This window comes from Kryptolebias marmoratus, linkage group LG1, assembly GCF_001649575.2.
Source record: "Kryptolebias marmoratus isolate JLee-2015 linkage group LG1, ASM164957v2, whole genome shotgun sequence".
Classification (NCBI taxonomy): domain Eukaryota; kingdom Metazoa; phylum Chordata; class Actinopteri; order Cyprinodontiformes; family Rivulidae; genus Kryptolebias; species Kryptolebias marmoratus.
Window position 1 is genome coordinate 11135679 of NC_051430.1, and position 21542 is coordinate 11157220.

Below are 21542 nucleotides of genomic sequence, written 5' to 3' on the forward strand. Positions count from 1 at the left end.
TTGCAATGAGCTCATTTTAAGACCTTGTAAAAACGTAATGACTATCTTTTTATTATTATGTCCTGATATACAACCATCTATTCATCAATTCACCACCACTTATTAAAGGTCAGGTTTTGGAGTTAACATGACCTGGAGGAAAACTCAGACATCCCTCTCCAGCTCCTGAGGGATCCTGGGGTCAGGGAGGATATATAATTCCACCAGTGAGTTTTAGGTCAGTTTCTGGGTCTCCTCCCAATCGGACATGCCCAGGAAACTTCCAGAGCATCCTAATCAGATGCTCGAACCACTTCAGCTGGCTTTCTTTTGATGCAGAGAAACAGTGACTCTACCCAAAGCTCCTCCAGGATGACGGAGCTTCTCGCCCTCTCTCTAAGGCTAAGCCTGCCACCTTACAATGAAATTCATTTCAGCCGCTTGTATCTGGGATCTAGTTCTTTCAGTCACACTGCATACCTCATGTTTAATGTTTATACAGTATATTAGGACATTCTTTTAAAAGTGGAGGTATTGTCTTGATATATAAGCTCACGTAGGTTTCCTCCGGGTCCTCCGGTTTCCTCCCACAGACCAAAAACATGCATGTTAGGTTCATTGGTAACTCTAAGATTGTCACTAGGTGTGAGTGAGAGCGTCTTTATGTGGCCCTGCAATGGACTTGCGACCTGTCCAGGGTGTCCCCTCCCACTTGCACAGTGGCTGCTGGAGACAACAGCTCCCCACGACCCAGAATGGAGAAGCGGGTAAAGAAAATGGATGGATGGATGGATGGTCAAAAATCAGCTGGTTGTACTTTCTTTTTATCATAACTGCCCATCAACTTATATTCCTTCAAGAGAAATTTTTATCTAATTCTTTATGATTATTGCTACAAATGTATGTTTGTTTTAATACTACTCCTCAACAAAATGTGGAGAGGCATCTTTTTTTAATCAATGAATTACAATTCTATCCAACTTCTGCCATTTAGATAGTCCTGGATTATTTAAGTCCTAAACCAAAACTACTGTTCGACCACAACTGAAGAATCTCTCCGGCCAGATTCAATATGTAGGCCCCCCGCAGCATGCTCGGGGTCTGCCCACAGGCTTCCCTCCAGGTCACACTTTCCTGGACACCCTCTAAAGAGGAGCCGAATCACCTCCACAGGATCCATAAAACAACAGTTTTACTCTGGGCTCCCCGTGGGTGCCTGTGTGGGGGCTTCAGACCCCATCTCAAAGGGTGGGCAGAGTCACTAAGAGAATTAGGCTCACCTTTGTCACTGATATCCACCACAATAATCTGATCACATTACTCTTTCTCTAGCTTGGATGTGTTTATTTGTAGAGATAAACTTTAACTCCTCACCACATCTTTGCGGTCCAAGTTGTCCAGCACCGTGCTGAGCAGTTGAACACAAGCCTCATAATCCGGTTTACTGGAGTGGTCGTCCAGCTGCCCGCTCAGCTGGTCAGTGACGAGCGGCAGCAGCACATCTCGACATTCTGCAGCAGCAAAGAAGAGAAAAAAACATCTTTACAGAATTCCACAGCACATTTCTTTTTAATTAAGGTTACCTAGTAAACATATGCAAGTGTAATGCATATAGGATGGGTTTTTTTTTTTTTTTCATCTTGTTTGAAATGTCATTATGTAGTCGTGGGGCCTCAAAAGCTCCTACCTGGCTGCTTGAAAAGGTCACTCTCAACAATTTTACACATGCAGCCCAGTTTCTGACGCACGAGCTGTGAGTCAGGAATGCTCTCAATGAACTTTGCAAGAAGAACACTGAAGAGAAAACAAAGAAAAAAAAGGAAAAAGAAAAACATCTGTCTAGACAATCCTAATGCAAATTCATTTCACAACTTGTAATTATTGTCACAGAGAGCTAATAAGCAGCAGTCAAGACGGGTTGATTTTAGAGCAGCAAAAATTGAGAAGAACACCCTTACGCAGAAGTGAGCTTGATAATTTGCACTGAGACAGGTAATTATCATTTCCTGTTGTGCAAACCCTCTGGTGACTTACCTGAGCTTTACCGGATCAAACACAGTCTGGATGTCATTAATGATGCTGGGAAGGTATTTCAATATTGCCCCCTGAAAAAACAAAGAATCAGTTCTTATCAGTCTGAAGCTTAGGGAGGTTTTTTTTTTTTTGCTTTTCTCCTCGCTTTACAGAAACTACCAACAGGGAGCTCACATTATTGTTGCAGTCAGTTTGTATGACATTTCAGTAACAATTTCACAACAGTATAACAGATTTTCACAGCTGGATTGCTGCACGTAAACACCGTTTAAAAAAATACAGAAACAGAAAATAGAGGTAATGCTTTCATTTTGTGTGATCAACTGCATCAGTTTTATTTTTAAGCAAGAAAAAGCACAAAACAGGCTTTTCTAAAATGTATCCAAAACATTCCGTGCAACACAAATAATATACAAAATCTTACCTTTATTTTCACTCCCTCATCCAGAGGTCTGTCCATCAGATTGTTGAAAGAAAGGAAAAGTGTATGAATGGAGTTGAAGAAGGCGTCTCCATCTTCACTGTTCCCATAGAATCTGAGAAGGAAAAGTCAGAAACTGCATTAGGGAAAAAGTCATCCTTGAAATATTTAAATGCAGAGTGTATTCATGTGTGGCAGGACTCCGGGTACCTGAGATAGAGGACTCGGGACTGAACAATAAACCTGAAAAGGTACTTGAGAGCTTTGAGTGCTGCGTAGAGCCTCTCTGTCAGGGTGGGCTCCTCAGCGTGACCCACATAGTAGTTAAGCACCTTGGTTAACTTCCTGAGAAAGCGAAGAAGTCTGGCATTAGGGTCTCTGGGTAATTTGGGCGTAGGCAGAGAAGAGGAGCAAAAAGTACTAAAAATAAAAAGCACCCATAAGTTGTCAAAAGTAGGAAAGCCAGAACTCACATGTAGGCCAAAGTGGCACTGAAGTGCTTGTCAATATATGTTTCCAGGACTGGATTAAAATGTTGGAACTTGATGTCACCAATAAGGTTGATGATAAAAACCTGGTTAAAAAACATAAGAAGAACACAAAAATCAGCATCTTGTGCAAGGTAAAACTGTTTGCCTGTTTAAAACTTTATATAAATAGTCTTTTTCACTCTACTAATGTTGGATCAAAGCTGTATTGTGCTTCTAATACAAACAAGAACTCAACAAAATACGCTGCTTTGCATTAGAAAAAGGTTTTGCAAGAGAAGTGTTTGTTAATATGATGGGTTGTCAGACCGCATCAAGAGGCAACATGTTTATAGTTTGGTTAAATTGTCAAATTTGTAGATGAAGTCAAAAAGCAGCCTTCACAGGCAGACACGGGGGGGAGGCATGATATAATTTAAATATGGAGCTGACAACACCCATTTTCTGCATTTTCTGGCTGTTTCTTTTATAAAAAGTAGTCTTGACTTGGCTGTTGCACATGAAGTGCCACAAGCAGTTATGCAACAAAGGAAATAACAGCTCAAAAAAAACGTTTAAACCCCTATTATTTTTTCAGCAGCCACAGGAAAGAAATGGACCTAGAAACTTCAAGATTCTGATAAAATGAAAGGCTTATTTGTGAAATTCTGAAGCATTTCAATCATCTGACAAGCACTCTGGGATGACCTAAACTGTGACCCTAAATGTCTTGAAGATAGCCACTAAGAAGCAGTCAGAGGAAATGCTTTTATCACAGTAGGAAGTGCTAACAGCATCCACCTAAAATATGTATCGACCAAACAAGTATTTACATTTTTCCCCCCTAGAAGCACTATGGTTTTAGCAAGGACTAACCAAGGCATTGAACACCAAGGTATCGTAGGTGTCCTTTTCTGACGTTTCCATCATGATGTTGAACAGAGCATCAAGAGTGTCCTGAAGAAACTGAAAAAGAAACACAAACCTGTCAATAAATATAACATTAAGACACCATAAAGACAGTGTAACAGTATAAAGTATGGGAGTAACTGTAAATGTATTTGTACCAAACCATCAAAAGGCAGGCAGGGGTACATTAAACAAGGCAACAGATACGTTAGTAGCAGAAGATCAGCGCTCCAATCTAGAAGTGGGCGCACATTTCTATTTTTTTTAAACAGTATTTTGCTAACAGCTTTGACAGAAAAGATTTAAAATGCTCTACGACAAGAAATAAAAAACATGAATGGCTGATTTAAAATAACACAGAGAAACTTAAAGTCCTGCCAGTTTGTTTCCAATCAGTTGTGTGAGAAATGTGATGTGCCTGTTATGTTGTATAATGCACATTTTGAGACTGCTATGGTAGGCCGCTTTCTGTCAGGAGTCATTTTTCCACACTTGTACTCAGACAATGAGCTAACATAGGGTGTGGCGGTAGCTGACATTCTCTGAGCTCTAATACATCTTGCAAGATCTTACAATATCACATGAGCGTAACATCTCTTTCAAGGTTTGACCAAAACAACTATGACCCTGTCCCTTCTCAACATAAAATGATTTAGTTTAAAAGTCTGGCATAAAAGGTGGTGGGCAATATGCATTCCTTCAAGGAATGCTAGGCCTTTAATTTTGTATCTGCTTTTGGGAAAATCATTGTCTCCTAATAAAATAAAAAATAAAAATAAATTAAAAAGATAAACGTGGATGACTGATTGTAGTGTGAAGCGCTTTGGAGTCCTCTGACTTGATAAAGTGCTATACAAGTGCAGGCCATTTACCTTTTTTACTGTTGTATCAAACCAGTACTAAACTGTGACACTCATACCAAGGCACATAAGGAATCATGACTTAGGTGTACTGTTACACCCCTAGTTTAAAACATTTTATTATTTTAACATGTGAGGACTTACTTTGACGATCTCCCCTCCTTCCACCTCCATGAGTCTTTGCAAAGTCTGCTCAAGAGCTTCAGGATTAGACCTCCAGTTCAACAGGCCAAGCAGATCCACTAAAATAAAAAAATAATAAATAAAAAAAAAACACCTGAGAACAAATGCAGTAAGAGTAATCCTTCCTCAGTTACAACATCAGTTAAGGTAATTGGATTAAGCTTGAAATTTCAATAAAAACTTAATTAAACCAGGCATCAGAAAACATCAGCAAAATATTAGCAACACATATCAGCTTAATGAATTTTAAAGCAACCTGTGGGGGGAGGGGGAGTGAGTAACAGCGCCGTCCATCACAGAATGACTTGCGACAGGACATTTTTTAATTATCGTTTAGTTTGAGACGGGAGGTAAAAGGGGGAATGAGAAATGAGCCCGGCAGTACCGTTCTGAGTGAGCTTGGTGGAGCAGGTGAGCGTTGCGATATGGAAGCTGTCTTTGGTCACAGGAATCGCCCCTGAATGGTGAAACTGCTTCCCTGTCTGCTTCTCCTTCTCGTCCACTTCAGCCCAGGTTGCTGGCACGCTGAGGTAAACGGTCGCATCTTCTGCCTTCTTCACGTCAACCTAAGAAATTCAGAACACAGAGAATGAATCATAAAGAGTATTGACTGATGGAGATGTAATCTCATATTTATTGACTGAGGAGGGCTTCATGCATAATCCATCTGACCACAGTCAGATAGTCATGACAGATTTTTTTGCATAATCAGATCATCAAACTTATCTTTAAATGCAGAGAATTCAATTCAGCCTATAAAAAAATAAAATGCTCTCCCGTGACACCACCTTATAGACGATAAGTTCATGTCGGCCATCTTTTAGCGTGGTCCCATCTCCTCTCATTAGCCTGACGAAGGCCATGCCAAAAGGCTTCTCTGATTTGTCCCTGGCTGAAGGAGCAGAAGACAAAAGTAAATCCGGCCGGCTCTGTTCTTAAAGACATGCTTCAGCTCTTTTGAAGTGGGGTTCTGCAGAAAGGTTACAAATAATAAATATCCTACCTGTTGTAGGCACCTCTCAGAACAACCTCAGTTTGGTGAAATACACCTAAATTCTGACAACAGCTAGTCCAATCACAGTCGAGTCTAAAGGGGATTCCTGCCTTCTTAAAACAATTGCAACCTCAAAGATTTCACAAAAATTTATGCTATTCCTACTTTAAAAAGCTTTCTACATATTAATTTTAACATTACACAGTAATTTAAATGCAAGCACAAAAATCAGCAGCAACAGTTTGCTGTAGCACTTTCAGTGTGGCCTCGGGCACATGTGGCAGGAATATCACAATATTTTGGCCAAACTAATCAGTTCACGCAAAACATTTATAAAACAGTGTTCATATAAACTAGAACTGTGCAAATGATTAAATTTGTAGTTTCAATTTTGTCTCCAAACAACCACAAAAACAGCATAATTATCAAAAAAATATTTTTTTATCAGGAATATGTTGCCATGTTTCACTTTGTGAACACAGTGTGCTCTCTTCTTGTCTTGCCTCCCTAATGAGGCGTAACGCCGAGCCCCCGGTGCAGGATGAGTGTGAGACGGGCAGAGGGAAGCAGGGCAGAAGGGATCTGTTGCAGGTATTAAGAAACTACATTTAACACCAAGCACCAAGTTTATAACAAAACAAACAATGTCTGATTTGAGGGATTTACGTCTCAATAAGTTCAGTCGGTAAAAGATTGACAGGGAGCGCACGGGGAAATATGAGATGCCAAACAGTCAATCAGATCAAGACAGCTGTCGTTATTCCTCATTTCAGCAAAACTCTTCTGCCTAAAACACACGTCAGGAGAAGCTTGACGTGACTTTAATAAAAGACTCCATTTTGGCATCATCATTGTCATCTTCATCAGTCAGTCATATAGGCCTTAAATAGAAAACAATAATTTTACAGTATATATATATATATATAAAACCTTTCCATAGAACCCCACTTGAAAAGTTCTGAACTCTCCCTTTAACACGGTGGCAGGATCTGTCACAGAAATAAGAGTAACTTACAGTCTTGAGAGGATCTGTGTCGAAACATCACCCTGAGGTGGCAGCGGCACACATCTTCAATGGGAATAGTCACCTTCAGAGGAAATAACAAACTCAAAGAGGTAGATTTCCTTCATATTATATCCACAAGATTACACAGAGCTATGGCAAATCCTTTATTTTTTTAAATAATATACGATGTGTGCAGTGTGATGCCTGCAGATGTAGACGCACCTTTACGGTTTCATTCCAACAAGGCTGCTTCACCTGGTAGTAAATGACAGACCTGTACTCTGTTATGCCATCATAGCCGGCACCAGGAAATATCGCTTTCTACAGAAAATGAAGAAAGGCCAATTAGTTTTACATGACAACAATATTAATTTTCTCTTTTCCTATGTTTCACGTTTGCTTTGACAAAAGCTAAATATTTACAGCGCAAATATAAAATAATGGAGGCATGGCTGGAGACATAAACCTGCTCGGAAAAGTTATTAGTACAGAAACGGGCGCCGTGCGAGCAGATCGTGGGAGGCTGTGCTGAAAGAGATGCTGCTGTTTTATCAGATAATTTATATCACTTTTTACATTTCATCTTCTTGTGACATGTCAGCATGTTGTCACTGAAATAACTAAGGACATCTGAGGCGGATGTCAGTGTCATTCATTTTCCTGTGAATTGGTCATAAACAGAAAATAAATCAAGCTTCTCCCATGCTGATGGACCCACATAAAACCACCTGACATGTTATCTGTTAGGGCCATGCCACAGGATCTATGCATTATGGTCAGGATAAAATGGAAGTGCTCTCCGCTTTCCATTCCAAGGTTGTGGAGAAAATTGTTGCAGGGAATAGGGGACGAAAATGTTTCTGTGGCAATGTAAAACTGGAAGGGAAAAAAAAAAAAAAGCTGATGACTTCAAGTTATTGCTGCTAAAAGCGTCTCGACAAACACAACGCTTCTCCTTCTTTTCTTAGGATTTTAGTTAAGATTGACACAATGTAATATCTCCTGTTTTGTTGCTTAGCTGAGGTTAGATTTACCTTATTTTTATCTCCCGCCACCATAGATGTCTTTGCTTATATGTTTGGGTGTCTGTCTATTAGCAAAATAACTCACGAACCACAAGACAGATTTTAATAAACCTTTCAGGAAACAATTACTGAAAGTATCTCTACAACTGATTACCATTTGGGGTCAATCCAATTCAAGATGGCCACCACAGGTAATCGACATTAGTCAAAACAAAAATGCCTATAACCACAGATATTTAGGTACGGAGCTAAAATTTGATGTGGTAGCAGCTCAGAATATCTTGATCTAAAACTGTCATGAAAGGTGGCAGGCCATTTACATTCCTTAAAGAATGCTAGGCCTTTAGTTAGAACTGGTAAGAACCAGATAGTTGTTTTATTATATCCTGATACATAAAACCTTCACACTGAAAGAGGGTGTAGCTGCATTTTAACTGTGCCCGTGTGATGATTTTGCCCCATTAAGCACAAAAAGTGGAACTATAAATCAAAACTATAGAGTCCTTGTTGCAGTGACGCAGCTATTTTACCTCCATCGGATTGCCTTCCTCATCATGCACACTCAGAATGACCTCTACGTTTTTCGGGGTCTTCTTTTTACCACGGTCAAACTCTCCCTGAAGCAAGGTTACATAAATATCATTCCTCACGTTTCCTGGACAAAGAACAAGAGATCGTCAGGTGAATGGGAAGAGAATTCACGAAGCCCTCTCACGGCTCTGTGCACAATTAAAATGAACATGATCATGGGGAGCATGGAGCAGTGCCCAGCAACAAAGACTTTAATGCACCTGGGAGGATGATCTCTGGGAAACCCATTTTTCTGACGATCGCCGTGCTGCGGTCTACAAAGTGGGGGAAGTCTTTCCTGACTTGAGCAAGGTCCCCTGGGAGGAGCTTCAGGGTCACGAACAGCCCTGCCGGCAGACATGTGAGGAAACTCAATGAGGCAGACGCTAAAAGGGTACGTGTAGCCGATCCCTCACACACATTTAACTTCACGCCAAAACAAAAAGGTTAATTTGGAGCAAGCCTCTGAAATCACAGGGGACAGCGCCGTCTGTGAGCACTTCATCTTACCCTGGCCTTTGTGATTGACCTCCCGCGTGGCTATGACTTTGTTGAAGACAGCCGTGAGCGGCTCGTTCTCTCCTATAACTCGAGAAGGGATGAGAGGAGACATGATGAGCTGCCTCTGGCGAATGTAGGTTTCCATAGCGATCCTGGGGGAGACATATGGGAATAAGAAATATCAGCTGCCATCGCTGACAGGTGACAAATAAATGGATGGAAGGGCTGCGGAGACACAGTGAGGCCTTCTAGATTTATTGACAAGACACACCATTATCCCTTCAAACATGTCACTTACCTCCGGAGACTACAACAGAAAAACGCTAAACACCTCAGGCTCTACTTAGATACAAGACTATTTATGTTCAATTCTTAAATAAATGATTTTATTAGTTGTATAACTTCTAACATTTGTCTTGATAGAATCATCAAATGGCAATCAGTTTTCAAAACAATGTGCAATTGTCTCTATTCTGCATTCAAATGCAAATATCTGGGTGTTATTCCTTTGCCGTGTCATTTAATCTTTGTGTCTGGGAAACTGTGAAACTGTGCCATTTTCACCAAGGAGCTTACAGTGGGTTCCAAAAGTATCTCCCTCTTTCCTTGGTACTCTTTCTATTTTGTTGCCTTACAACCTGGAGTTTGATTATAAGTAATGGACCTACATTTTAAAATCCTGTTTGCTGGATAACAAAATACTAAACAGTCTGGGTCCAAAATACGTCTCTGATCTTCTGCTGCATTATGAACCATCAAGACCTCTGAGGTCGTCTGGATCATATCTGCTCTATGTCCCCAGAGTCAGAACCAAACATGCAGAAGCTGCATTCAGCAATTATAGCACCAAATACGTGGAACAAACTCCCGTAAAATTGCCAGAAAGCTCTGAATGTCGGTTCCTTTAAAACAAGATTGTTCACTGCTGCCTTTGATTAAAGCAAAGAATTATTTTATGCTCTTTCTATATTCCTTTATTTTTTATTCCAGCTCTTAACCAGAGCTTGGGTGAATACATATGCACATGTCACTTTTCAGTTTTATATTTTTTAGAATGATTAAAACAAGGTTTGTATTTTTTTTTCCATTTACTTTCATTAGTAAGTAGTATTTGTGCAGGTCTGTTACTTTTAATCAAACTGAAAATCTATTTAAATTCCAGGTTGCACAGCGACAAAATAGAAAGAACTCCAACGAGGTGAATATTGTTGCCACCCACACTCAGTATAAGTCATCATCTGCTGAATATTTCACAAAAAGAAACAATCAAACGGAATTATTTGATGTTCTGTGAAAGAAGAAGCTACATTTATGCCTATTATTATCAATGTATACAACCAAGATAATTATTTCTCAGTTGAACAGTTTACAACATGCAAATTGTAATTTATTTCTAATATCTGTTTTTACATCTCACAGGTGAAACTAATTTATCCTAAGTCAGAGTGATGTGAGGAGTAAAAACAAGGAAGGACCACTACGTTAAGAGGCTTTTTGTTCAGGTGGATAAAACCCCCAAAATTCAACATTTTTACATCCACTCTAGGTTGTTGTATTTTAAACAGATGTTGCTGTGAAAAGACGTATGTGAGTCGCTTTAATGTAGACCCTTTTTTATTATTTATAAGCACAAGCAATAATGAGAAAACCTGACCCTGGGGTCAGCTCGACGTGAGCGTGTGTCCAGAACCAAGACAGAAAAGTACGGAGTACTGTATGAACGAAATAAAAAAGGAGAGGCATCAATTCAAAGCACAGGTCAATGCTGTACTTAAACAGGCTTTTATTCTGAATTCTGAGAATAGGCTACATGAATACAAGTTTTCTGATTACTGGAGTACGATGAATAATATTAAAAAGCACTCAAACGAAAAGTGGCAGTGACACATTTTCTTTTAGAAAACCGGCACTAAAAACCTGCCTGAATGATTTCTTTGCTCTTTGGGACATTTTTAGAAACCATAAGAGTGTTTCGAAAGGAAACAAGCAAATATCAATGTCCTGTTGCTACTCTAATCTTCTGCTCCTTTAAAAATCCATTCGGCACAACCTTTTTGTTTTTAATTCTCGACCTATCCAATTCTCTGTTAGGAAGTAAGCCGATAGGGGTTAACGAAACAGGAATTAATTTGTCAAGGAAGCAAAAATTAACAAAGTGGGCTGTGGTGTAATTTGTTTTTTTTTGTGTGTGTAAGGAAAACCCCCTAATTTGCATAAATCTCTCCTATGACCACTCGATTTCATTGGCTGAAAGATATACACAATTAATTTAAAAAATAAATTACGCAAGCATCCGATACTTCCTGATTAATATTCTATTCTGATAATATGTTGCTCCTCAAGAGGAAACTGCTGTTTGTGAAGCAGTGAAGAGAAACAAACAGTGTTTTTTCACAGACGATATGTGGTTTAGGTAACAACAACCAGCTGAGACATTTCTGAGGCTCTTCCATCTCTGTGAACACGCCGTCCTAAACCCCCCCACCAAGCAGTCTGAATAAAAGCCTGCTGCCTTTGAGAAGAGCTAAGGCAGGATTGCAAAGAGTGTTTCTTTTTTATTATTATTATTATTTGTCCTTGAAATGCAGCAGAGGCAAAGTTAAGTTGCACCCTTGAAAAAGAAATAGAGAAACACGGTAAGGGCTGCGCACAGCTCTAGTCCTTCCCTGAGTCAGACTGAAGTTTTTTCTGACAGAGCTGGCTTCAGCTCATGAATGAGAAGATAAAAAGACTCACTGCTGAAAGGGAATGAAATGCTGTTTGTCCTCATCATCAATTTTGCCATGGGCGATGTCTGTTATGTCCATAACTGCAACGACAGACACATTGGAAGGAAACCAGTAAGGCACAAAACAGTTGTTAAAGGCCTAGGAAGAATGACATCACCTGCTGATTTTCACGCCAGAGTTTTAGACTCAGATCATGATATGATGAGAAATAATAGTTCATAGCCATTTTTATTAGACCTTGAAAATAAAGTTATGCACGTTCTCATGCAATATAACGCTGTCATGAGATCTGTTAGCACTCAAAGTGTGTGGTGTAAATGACTCTCAGCTACTACCACATTATGTTTTAGCTCAATGTTTGAAAATTAACTAAAATATAGTTATTTTTGTGTTAGTTAAAGGCGATAAACTGTGGTGGACATTTTGAATAGGCTTGACTTCAAAGGTTAAACAGTTGTAGATGTACATTCAATAATTACTTAAAAATAGTTTTATTGAAATCCGACCAATAGTTCATGAGATATTTTACTAATTAACATAGTTGACCCCGATGCTTGATGGTATTTTTTTAAAGATTTTGCACAATCTAGTAGCACTCAAAGTATGTGTTGAAGTTAAGTACTAGTTGATACAAGACCAAGTTTTAGCTCAGTTACAGACATGTTTTTGTTTACTAAAGTTGCTCAGCTGTGGTGGCCACCTTGAGTGGGCCTGACTCCAAAAGTTAATCAGTTGTAGATGTACATCTGATGGTTGCTTTCTGAGGGTTTTCATTAAATTATGATGTGGTTCATGAGATATTTTGCTAACAGACAGCAAACACTCCTTTCATCTTTTTTGCATCCATGATAATAAAAATAAAAACAACCTCTAATGGGAGTTTTTTCTCTTTTTCATAGCTCCAAAAGTTCATGTATTTACTATAACTCTGGAAACTGTATTCTTTACTATAACTAAAGGGACTTAGCAAAGTGTTGAATCTGAATCGCCTGCTGCTTGGCGCGACCACAAGTCAGCACAGTTAAACAGATTGAGGGTTCTTGATCTCCAGCTTATAAACGTCTTGAAATTCCACACAGCTCTTTTGCCAACGTGTGTGTATGTGTGAGTGTGTGCTTTTTTTTTTCCCTGGCTGAGAATAATGTGACTTCAAAGTTAAATGTTGTTTCAAACTCTGGTTTTAGCTCATTTGTTGAAACGCCAGAGGAAACCATTTCTCATTTTACCCGCAAATCCTCCGTCCAAAATTAAAACGACAGTTTCCGAATCAGTTTCCACAAACTCTGCTGCCAGGCAGAGTGAAGACCTTTTTTTGTTTTCGTGTCAGGAAGCAGGTGTTCCCATTTTGTTCAACACGTGGATCCTTCATTTATGCACCTCACCAGAACCATTCATGCATCTCTATCACTACAAAATGTTAGAGGGGTTTTTTTGTTGTTGTTTTTTTTTTTTGTTGAACTAGCTTTGTAACGAGAGAAACGTCGTAACACTGAAAAAGCTGCCCACCAGCCACACCGAAGGGTCTCCTCAACCCGCCGGTTTGTTTCTTGCCCTCTTTGAGCTCCATGCTGCCCACTCTGATGATCTGACACACCAGGAAGAGTCGCTGCCTCATCAGGTCACTGCTGCTCAGGTCCTGGGCACAAAAGACAAACAAAGATGATCTGCGATGACACATGAGGTTCATTAGATACAAAAGCCAGTGACCTTCTTCTGTCAACAGCAGTTCATTGTGTACATTCATCTGAATAGAGATGCCGACCAGAAGGCAAATGTTAAAGAATAAAAGCAGCTGCAAATGCTTAAAACAAAACCTCAACAATCCATACTATTACTTTGTGGTGTGGCTGTCTCTACAGTAGGTAACGAATGAAACAAAAGCTCCTTGATTAATGTGGTTTAATCACACAGGCACAACAACTTGTGTAAAGAAACTGCAGACTGTGTCATTAAAACACAAAGAATCAGTAGAAGGAAATCCAACTGAGTACTCAGTGATGTGCCGTGAAAGTGAACCATTCAGACAAACTTTCATTCAATTAGGAGCCATCCAGAAGCAAATTTTCTTCTTTTGTCACAGATTTCAGGCAGCGTTTGGGCTGTGTAGAAGTGAGGCACAGGCAGTGCAGTCAGCAGACAGGGATTCAGTTACCGTGAATAAGGCTGGCAGGTTGTTGAGTTTTTCAATTTCCTTAGGCATTCCCATACTATCCCAGCGCACCAGGAAGTTCTCACTGCATGAATTCAAATAGGAATCACAGTTAGATATCACATTATCTGAGGCAACACAAGAAATAGGAAAGTTTTATACCTGCATACACTTATGGCTGCATACACTGATTACTGTTGATGTAAGAGTTTGTAAATCCATAAAGGTATCTCTGAAAGTGACCATCTTGACTGTTTTAATTAAATGCGCTAACTGCTGATTGTATTACTCCAGCCAAAACAGGGTTTGGGTTTTTTTCCTAATAAAACACCTGTGTTATGTTTTGGTCAAAACAACACAACAGGATTACAATGGCAATTCTTTTTCACACATCACCTCTCAAGCCGAGCCTGGTGTCGAACATCAGCATCATGTGTGAAAGCACAGAGGTAGAATGGAGGCATCAAACCTAATCCACCACTGATTTGCTTCTGAGACAGTAACACATGAGATCACAGAGCCAAACTAGAGTGTGTGTGTGTGTGTGTCTGTGCCAACACACTTGTCATCCAGCTAATTCAACAAGGCCGTCTTTTAGAGTGAAAGCACTTTTTTGTCCAATATGGGCTCTTTAAACCCTGGGCTTCGAGGGAGTCTATTCCTCTGTGTTTCCTTTAGGGTTTTTCAAGGAAAATTTTAAGAATTCTTGTTTAGATGGACAAATTATTAAACAACTGCTTTTTTTTTCAATGTGTCTCCTTCTGTTAATGAATTATTCAACAATAAATACATAAATATGAATTTCCCATCTCCAACAGAAAAACAAACACTTAAGGACAGACTCAGTAGGGTGCATTATCTAGTTAGGTTACGAAACATAACATAAAAGAAACTTCTAGAGAATAACTGGCTAATATTTCTCTGAAGCTAAGTAAAAAAATATATAACTTCAGATATTTTTTAAGGAAAGTACATCACTTCCCTCAGCAAATGCTCACTTATCACAACATTTTCAAATCTAATCAGACCCACACAAGTGACAGGATTGTGCTTTTTTTTTAAGATTTTGATTTTGAATCAGCAATGACTTTAGATGCCTAAATACATATTCCTTTATTCTAGTAGTGGTAGATTTGGTTTAATGCCATGTCAGCAACAGTGGCTATATTATACAAACAAGGTGTAATAAACAAACATAGTATATACTCATGCATACATTATAATACTGTAAGCACTTTTTATGTATGTGTTTGATGTAGTCTAGTAGTCAATAAAAATGATTCACTATATTGTAAATTAATCTTTATTTTTCCTAATATATCTATGTCATAAAAGCTGACAAGCTTGCACAAGTTTTGCCATAATCTAATTTTTTTTGTTGTTGTTGATTTGTGTTTTTAAGGAGGCAAATAGCTGGAGCACATCATATTGCATCATATTCATATCTTCATATTTTCTGTGTGCAAACCTGATGAATTCCGACTGGTCAGGGTCATACAGAGACATGAGCAGCTCAGCGTCTTCTCCGATGTTGCATACAAAGTTTTTCAGGCTCATGAGGAGACTGTAGGTATGCACCGAGTTGAACAGGGTCTGACGCCTCATTTCCAGGTTTTGAAGTCGTGTCTGCTTGAACACAAAGCAGTGAAATGCAGCAAAGATTGGCTGGCAGCAGCTACAGAAAATAAGTATTTGATGGCATCAAACGCATCTGAATCGTGCCTTCTCTTCCTGTATCCTGTCGTCGACGCTGCGGGAGGCCGTCTCGTGCGCCCGAAACAGGCTGACGGTGCTGGTGCGGTCAGGATCCAGAGTGTTGCCTGCTTCATCTCGCACAACCAGGTCCAACCCTAATATGCTGAGAAGCACGGAGGGTCAGGCAGCATCAACTGAAAAAGGCAATCTCAGAGATCCTAGTCAAGCATATAAAATTTTACAATCGTGTTTACAATAGTGGGTATTTCATTGCAGAGCAGAACTCCTACCGGTTTCCATAATCAATCTTCGCTGTGACTTTCTTTTTAAGTTCCACAAGGTCATCCTTGGGCAGCGTTCCTGACACTATCTGAGATCGATATTCGATGAGGCTGTAGGCCATCTGCCGCACACTCCTGAACAGGGTTATCTTGTTCGCCTGTCAGATAAACACGCTTTGTTATAAATAATTCTTCCTTCGGAGGAATGAACAGCAAGGCAACTTTTTAACAACAACAAAAAAAAAAGTATCTCAGCAGTGAGAGGTGTTCAGAACTGAGTGTACTAGTAACAGCAGTAAATCCAGAGAGCTAATCTACACGTACCATGTAGAGCTTGTGCCATATCTGCACCCATTCCCTCAGGGTAGCCCCTATCTCCTGCACCAGGGGTAAATCTGCTGGAATAATTATTTCCTGTTGGCTATGAGCCAGTAGAAGAGAAGGGTAATGAGATATTGGAAATAGCGGCTCATTGCTCACAGATCATGTCAAATAATCTGGAATGAGTCAAATGCATTTCTATACTTTAGAAATAGCTGGACAGTTGCCCCACACGGCCAAAGAAAAGCATTACTGAATTCTTAGTAATGATAATTACAAGAGTAGTGCAATGTTATTGGCAAATGGCAAACCAAAAGCAAAGTGGATTATCATCAAAATGAAATGTTTACTGAGATGTGATCTCACCCGATTCCCTCAACCGTAGCCTTCTTTAAGTGGATGTAGGAAGCAGGGAAAATGCCCTGAGGAAACAATCAAGAAGTCTCACTATATACGTATACATCATAGCATATGTTATAGCAAAATAAATCTCTAATGATGCTCATACCTTCTGTGATTTCTTTCTGAGAGTGTAGCCCCTATACCAGCCTGAGGATATAAAAAGATAGGAGGGGGGAAAAAAAGCAGAGAGGATGAGAGAACTGGACATGATTGGAGAAAGGACAAGGAGGTGGACACGTTTACATTATTATGCACAGCACACTGTGCACCAGTTAGCTCAACATCTTATTTAAGGTGCTGTGTCGGCATGCTTTGGAGAAAGGAAGGGGGATGTGTCTCGGCCTGTCGTGTTCTCAGACTCACCTTCCAATTTCTCAAGTATGTGCACCGTGTCCCCCACCTGTAGACACAGCTCCTGCTCGCCATGGGGATCATAATTGTAGATTGCTGGGGAACAAAGCAAAGGGGTCTCCTTATATGAAAAAAAAAACAAGAACATTTAGACAAAAAAAAAAGCTGACTGTTTGACAGACAAGCTTTGTTCCCTCTCAAGAACCACTGGATTAAAGAAAGAAATCCCTTCGCAATCACGTTCTGCACAGAGGAGCAAGTCTGTTTGGAAAAAAAAAAAAGTTCTGCTTGAAAGGATTGCAGTTACTCCCAGGAAAATGAAGCCAATTCACCCTTGTTGTTGCAGGATTTAAACTTGCACCAGAGAGGATCTGGAGCTTTGATTTATTCCTCATCTTACTGCTGTTTCAAACAGCAGCCAGAGTGTTTGTGCAGCAAGCCAGCGTGAGTCAGACCTCAAAAGCGTTTTTGACTACTTTTAATTGAATTTGCTGCCTGGAGGCTGCGTTAAGAGTTCCTCTGAAGGGACTGTGCTGGAGCAGGTAGCTGCACAGGTGAGCCACAGGCTTGATGGCACTTGAGCCTTTATGATCACACAAGTGTGGACTTCGATCAATAGTTATGTTCCTGCCAAGCGGCACACCTGCGCCGTCCTTGTGCAATTTCACTTTAACCTACAGGCTTTGCTAAAGCGACACCTACTTTTTGGCTTCTTAATGTACACATTTATGGGAGGGAATGCTGAAGACCAAATATGTGAGCACAAATGTCCACACACAAACCAAACCAAAGAAATGTTGCAAAAGAGAAACCTTGGCAAACAATACTGTAGCAAAGGTCTTTGTCATGACTTGAGGGAGCTGCTATAGCACACACAGCCACTCGCACTGGCAGAAAGATAGAGAAACTATGAGCAGAGCTCTGCCCTGACTTGCATGGTGATAATGCTTGTTACTGGAGGCCAGATTTCACAGCACGCTTCAACTGGCTCGGCTCATAACACCTCAGTCGGAATACAAAAAACTTGACAGATCATTGAATGGGAGCGGCTACATGCTTGTGTCCATGACTCCTTCAACAGGAGAAGATTGCCCCCAAATTTTCAGCAAATGCAAAGATAAACATCTCCATACAGAATCAGGTTTTAGGCTAAAATTGTGTTTGGGTTACCTGCTCATGAGCTATTAAATATCAGGTTACACAGAGTATGCTGTTATGGTGTGTTGACCTAATTACATTCATGCAAGGTGCCTGCAGTCATCTGTGTACGTGTCCACAGTTGAGTATAATTTGGCTGTAATTGTGAGATCTTTTATAGAGTCATCGAGGTAAGAAAAACAAAAAATCCTGCAAATTAAATTAAACCAATAACGTTTTTCTTGCTTTCTCATTTGTAATTTAAAGAGATGAGTGCCAGAAATGATTCTCACAAATGCAGACAATCGTATGAATCACCAGGAAATCACACTGAAGAAATGACATCTGCTTACAGTCATGCCAGGAGTGACAATAGTGCATTCACCAACTTGACACGGCGTCTGGGCCCGGCAACAGGGCGCTGAGCCAGTAGGCGGAGCCACGATGAAGACGCTGCGATGCCACACAGTTTTAACTTACAGGCATCACAGCTCATCTGTGCCACTCTGCGAGAGATGCTCTCTCCCTTTCAAACTTCAAACACGGAGCTTGTAGCCGCTCTTGTAAATTCTAATAAAGCTTCATTGGCTCAAGTTCAGGTTTTATGCGCATACTAATGTTACATCAAAGTCAGCACGATTCACTCTAAATGATTTAGCATAAAAGTAGATTAGGCAACAATTAAAGAAGACCATAGCTGAGCAATCTGAGCAGCAGCTGGCAGCTCATCAAAGTTAACCCAATGCAATGAGAATCTATTGTTCTCATCACCCAACCCAGTGAAAAAGGAGAAAAATACATGTGTTTCACATTAGGAACTATATAAAAAAAAACACAGACGCAAAGAAAATCTAATAAAACCCCATCTAAAATTATGAAAAATACAAAAGCTAGCAAATAATCCTTGACTCTGACTATTTTCCATTTCTTTCTCAGCTTGAAAAACCTTTAATATAAAACTTGGGAAAAATACAATCAAAGTCAGTAATGAGATGGGCATATGCCGTGCTGCAGCTGCACAGTGTCTGATGCAACAAAAAGCTAGCAGCCATTATTTTCATTTATGCAAAGCTAGGTTCATTTAGACAGAGCCAAATGTTCAACTTTAACTAGAAAACAATAAAAAAAATCATCCCACTGAAAAGAGCAGAAGTTTTCATCGAACCAAGAAAAAAGGAGTATATAAATATATATATATGAAATAATGTTTTGTCTTTCTTGAGCAGCAGCGTTACGTAACGTGAATTTATCAAATCATATCTTACCTGTTATAGAACAGCATCAGTTTGGAGAAACAGAGCTTATTTCTGACAGGCTTCACAAGCTAATATCTTAAAGCGACTTTAATTCACAAAATTTGACAGCTTTTTATGTAAATGCTATTTTACAAATTTTTACAGTTCTGTTAGTTTCCCAATATACATTTTTTTTCTTTTACAAAAAACTGCATTGTAATTTGCAAGTCCAATTATAAAATGATTTTTGATGTTTTTTGATTGCCTTGAAACTTAAATGACCATGGCTTATTTTACATAGAAAAACATTGATTTATATATTTTGATGCCTATTAAAGAGTGCACAATATAATGTGTCAAAAACCCTATTATTCACAGGCTGCTGACTAAAAATTAGCATGGATGCTGACATAAAAGAACTAGCGCAGTTAGCATCATGTTTACTACTAAAATTTGTACACAAATCAAACGTTTCAAAGTCACTACTACAGCAGTCATGGTATGATGACTTCAGTTATTATTTACAGACATGATATCCAGGCTTAAGCAGGAAAAAAACACATTATTTCAAACTGACAGGGATGTAAAAATTTATAAAGTAACTTTTGCATGAACATTTATGAAACCTTTAAAATTGAAGTTGTTTTCTCAGAGCAGCAATCTGCTCTGGTCTTGGCCCCACTCTGACTAGCTGTTAACTCATCAAGCCGGTCAGAAATAATCGCAATTTCTTTCAAACTCAGGTCAGTCAAAAACCTATCTACAACAGGTAATATATTAATTGTTCATAACCTTTCCACAAAAGCACACGTGAAAAAAGATCTGAACTATCCCTTTAACTTTTTATGGACATTTTTTTTTATTATTTGTAGTAGGAGGGACATTATCTAAGAAAGACTGTTATGATTGTCTAGAAGTTTTTTTTTTTTTTATTGTATCAGAGCTGTACTGAGGACCATGTATCGGGTATCATATGTACTTTGTGAGTACCGCTAAAGGACACTAAGCAGGAAGGACATGTTGCCACTGGGTAAACATACATTTTTCTGGTCAAGCCAATTCTCCCCGGGCAGTGCGTCTTAAAAAAATAAAGGGCTCGACTGAAAAGACTTGTGCCTGCCACTTTCTGTCTAGACAGCTAGAGATGATCTGTGGCTCCTAAAACTGTGTTCTAGCTAATAAGTCCTTATAAGCCACCCATAAATCAGAGAGTTAACTCTAAAGTTCAGAGCTAATAGTGCAAAAAGGAACTAAATTAGATCAGCGTGAGCTTCACGTCTTAATTCAGGTTAAAACCCTACTTCGACATTTAACAGAGAGAAGTTTACAGAATTTAAAGGAGGAAAATAAAAAGAGGGGGACTTTGTTTTAGGATGCGGTTGCATTAAAATAATTTATCTAATTTTAGCTTATAAAAGTCAGGACTGACCCTCCTTCAGGTCAGCCCATCAAAACAGGGAACAAGGACGGTAATTATCTCCAAATCAAAACCTGCAATCAGGTTCGACTCTGCAAGGTGAGCAATCAGAGATGTGATTTATGGATAAGATGATAATCTCAAGAGCAACAGAAATATTTTTGTTAACAACGTGCCAAATAAGAAAATAATATGTGTGCAGAACATAATTCTAAAATTCTCCATTGCTATAAACAAACTTATTGGAAACATGCTTTAAATCAAGTGAAAGAGTGCCTAAAATAAATTTAACTCAACCCCAGTGGGAAGAACCATAGTTCACTTTACAGCTTTCATGATTTAAATGGCTGTTTCATAAAAACTTAACACAATAAAAGCCTTGAAAGAATGCCGTTTTGGTCAAACTGTAAAAACAACGTGATGCGCAAACTTGTGAATTATCAGAAGATGTCACACCCAGAGTATGTGTTTTGCACAACTCTCAGCTACTACCACCCTAAATTGTAGGTCAATATCTGTAAAACTGACTGAATTATAGTCACAATAAAGGAACATAGCAAAGTTTTGAGTATGAAGCTGTAAAATATTATTATTAAGTATAGTGCCACATGTTTGTGGTGTTTATTCTAACCAGAACTACCTTGGGGTAAATTATTTGTATGTTGCCAAATATATTCTCCTTATATTTGGTGATCTGTCCAGGATGTAGCCAGGGACGGGTTCCAGCACAACCTGTACAGATAACGGGTCAAAACGGGTTTAGAAAATGAATATTTGAATGAATCACTCCTCCTGACTGTCTAAACTTCATGACATGTTTATCCACTTTGAAAAGAAAATTCCTCTGTGTTAACCTTGAGTTTAAATCTTGAGTGC

General features: G+C 39.3%; 1 protein-coding gene across 2 annotated transcripts in view; it reads right to left on the reverse strand.

The window, feature by feature from the left end:
- dock5 (dedicator of cytokinesis 5) overlaps positions 1-21542 on the reverse strand; it is a 45081-nt gene that overhangs the window by 16561 nt on the left and 6978 nt on the right. For both annotated transcript variants that reach the window (XM_017414648.3, XM_037975160.1), the window contains exons 2-26: positions 16890-16973; positions 16633-16673; positions 16491-16546; positions 16128-16224; positions 15813-15961; positions 15550-15685; positions 15296-15453; positions 13831-13912; positions 13185-13314; positions 11686-11758; positions 8959-9101; positions 8670-8795; positions 8409-8533; positions 7076-7174; positions 6863-6935; positions 5642-5745; positions 5239-5419; positions 4815-4912; positions 3778-3867; positions 2908-3008; positions 2645-2779; positions 2438-2549; positions 2014-2084; positions 1667-1773; positions 1354-1490 (exon numbers count right to left, since the gene is read on the reverse strand). In XM_017414648.3, the coding sequence (XP_017270137.1) occupies positions 1354-1490; positions 1667-1773; positions 2014-2084; positions 2438-2549; positions 2645-2779; positions 2908-3008; positions 3778-3867; positions 4815-4912; positions 5239-5419; positions 5642-5745; positions 6863-6935; positions 7076-7174; positions 8409-8533; positions 8670-8795; positions 8959-9101; positions 11686-11758; positions 13185-13314; positions 13831-13912; positions 15296-15453; positions 15550-15685; positions 15813-15961; positions 16128-16224; positions 16491-16546; positions 16633-16673; positions 16890-16973 (2708 nt within the window). The remainder of the gene's footprint in view (positions 1-1353; positions 1491-1666; positions 1774-2013; positions 2085-2437; positions 2550-2644; positions 2780-2907; positions 3009-3777; positions 3868-4814; positions 4913-5238; positions 5420-5641; positions 5746-6862; positions 6936-7075; positions 7175-8408; positions 8534-8669; positions 8796-8958; positions 9102-11685; positions 11759-13184; positions 13315-13830; positions 13913-15295; positions 15454-15549; positions 15686-15812; positions 15962-16127; positions 16225-16490; positions 16547-16632; positions 16674-16889; positions 16974-21542) is intronic.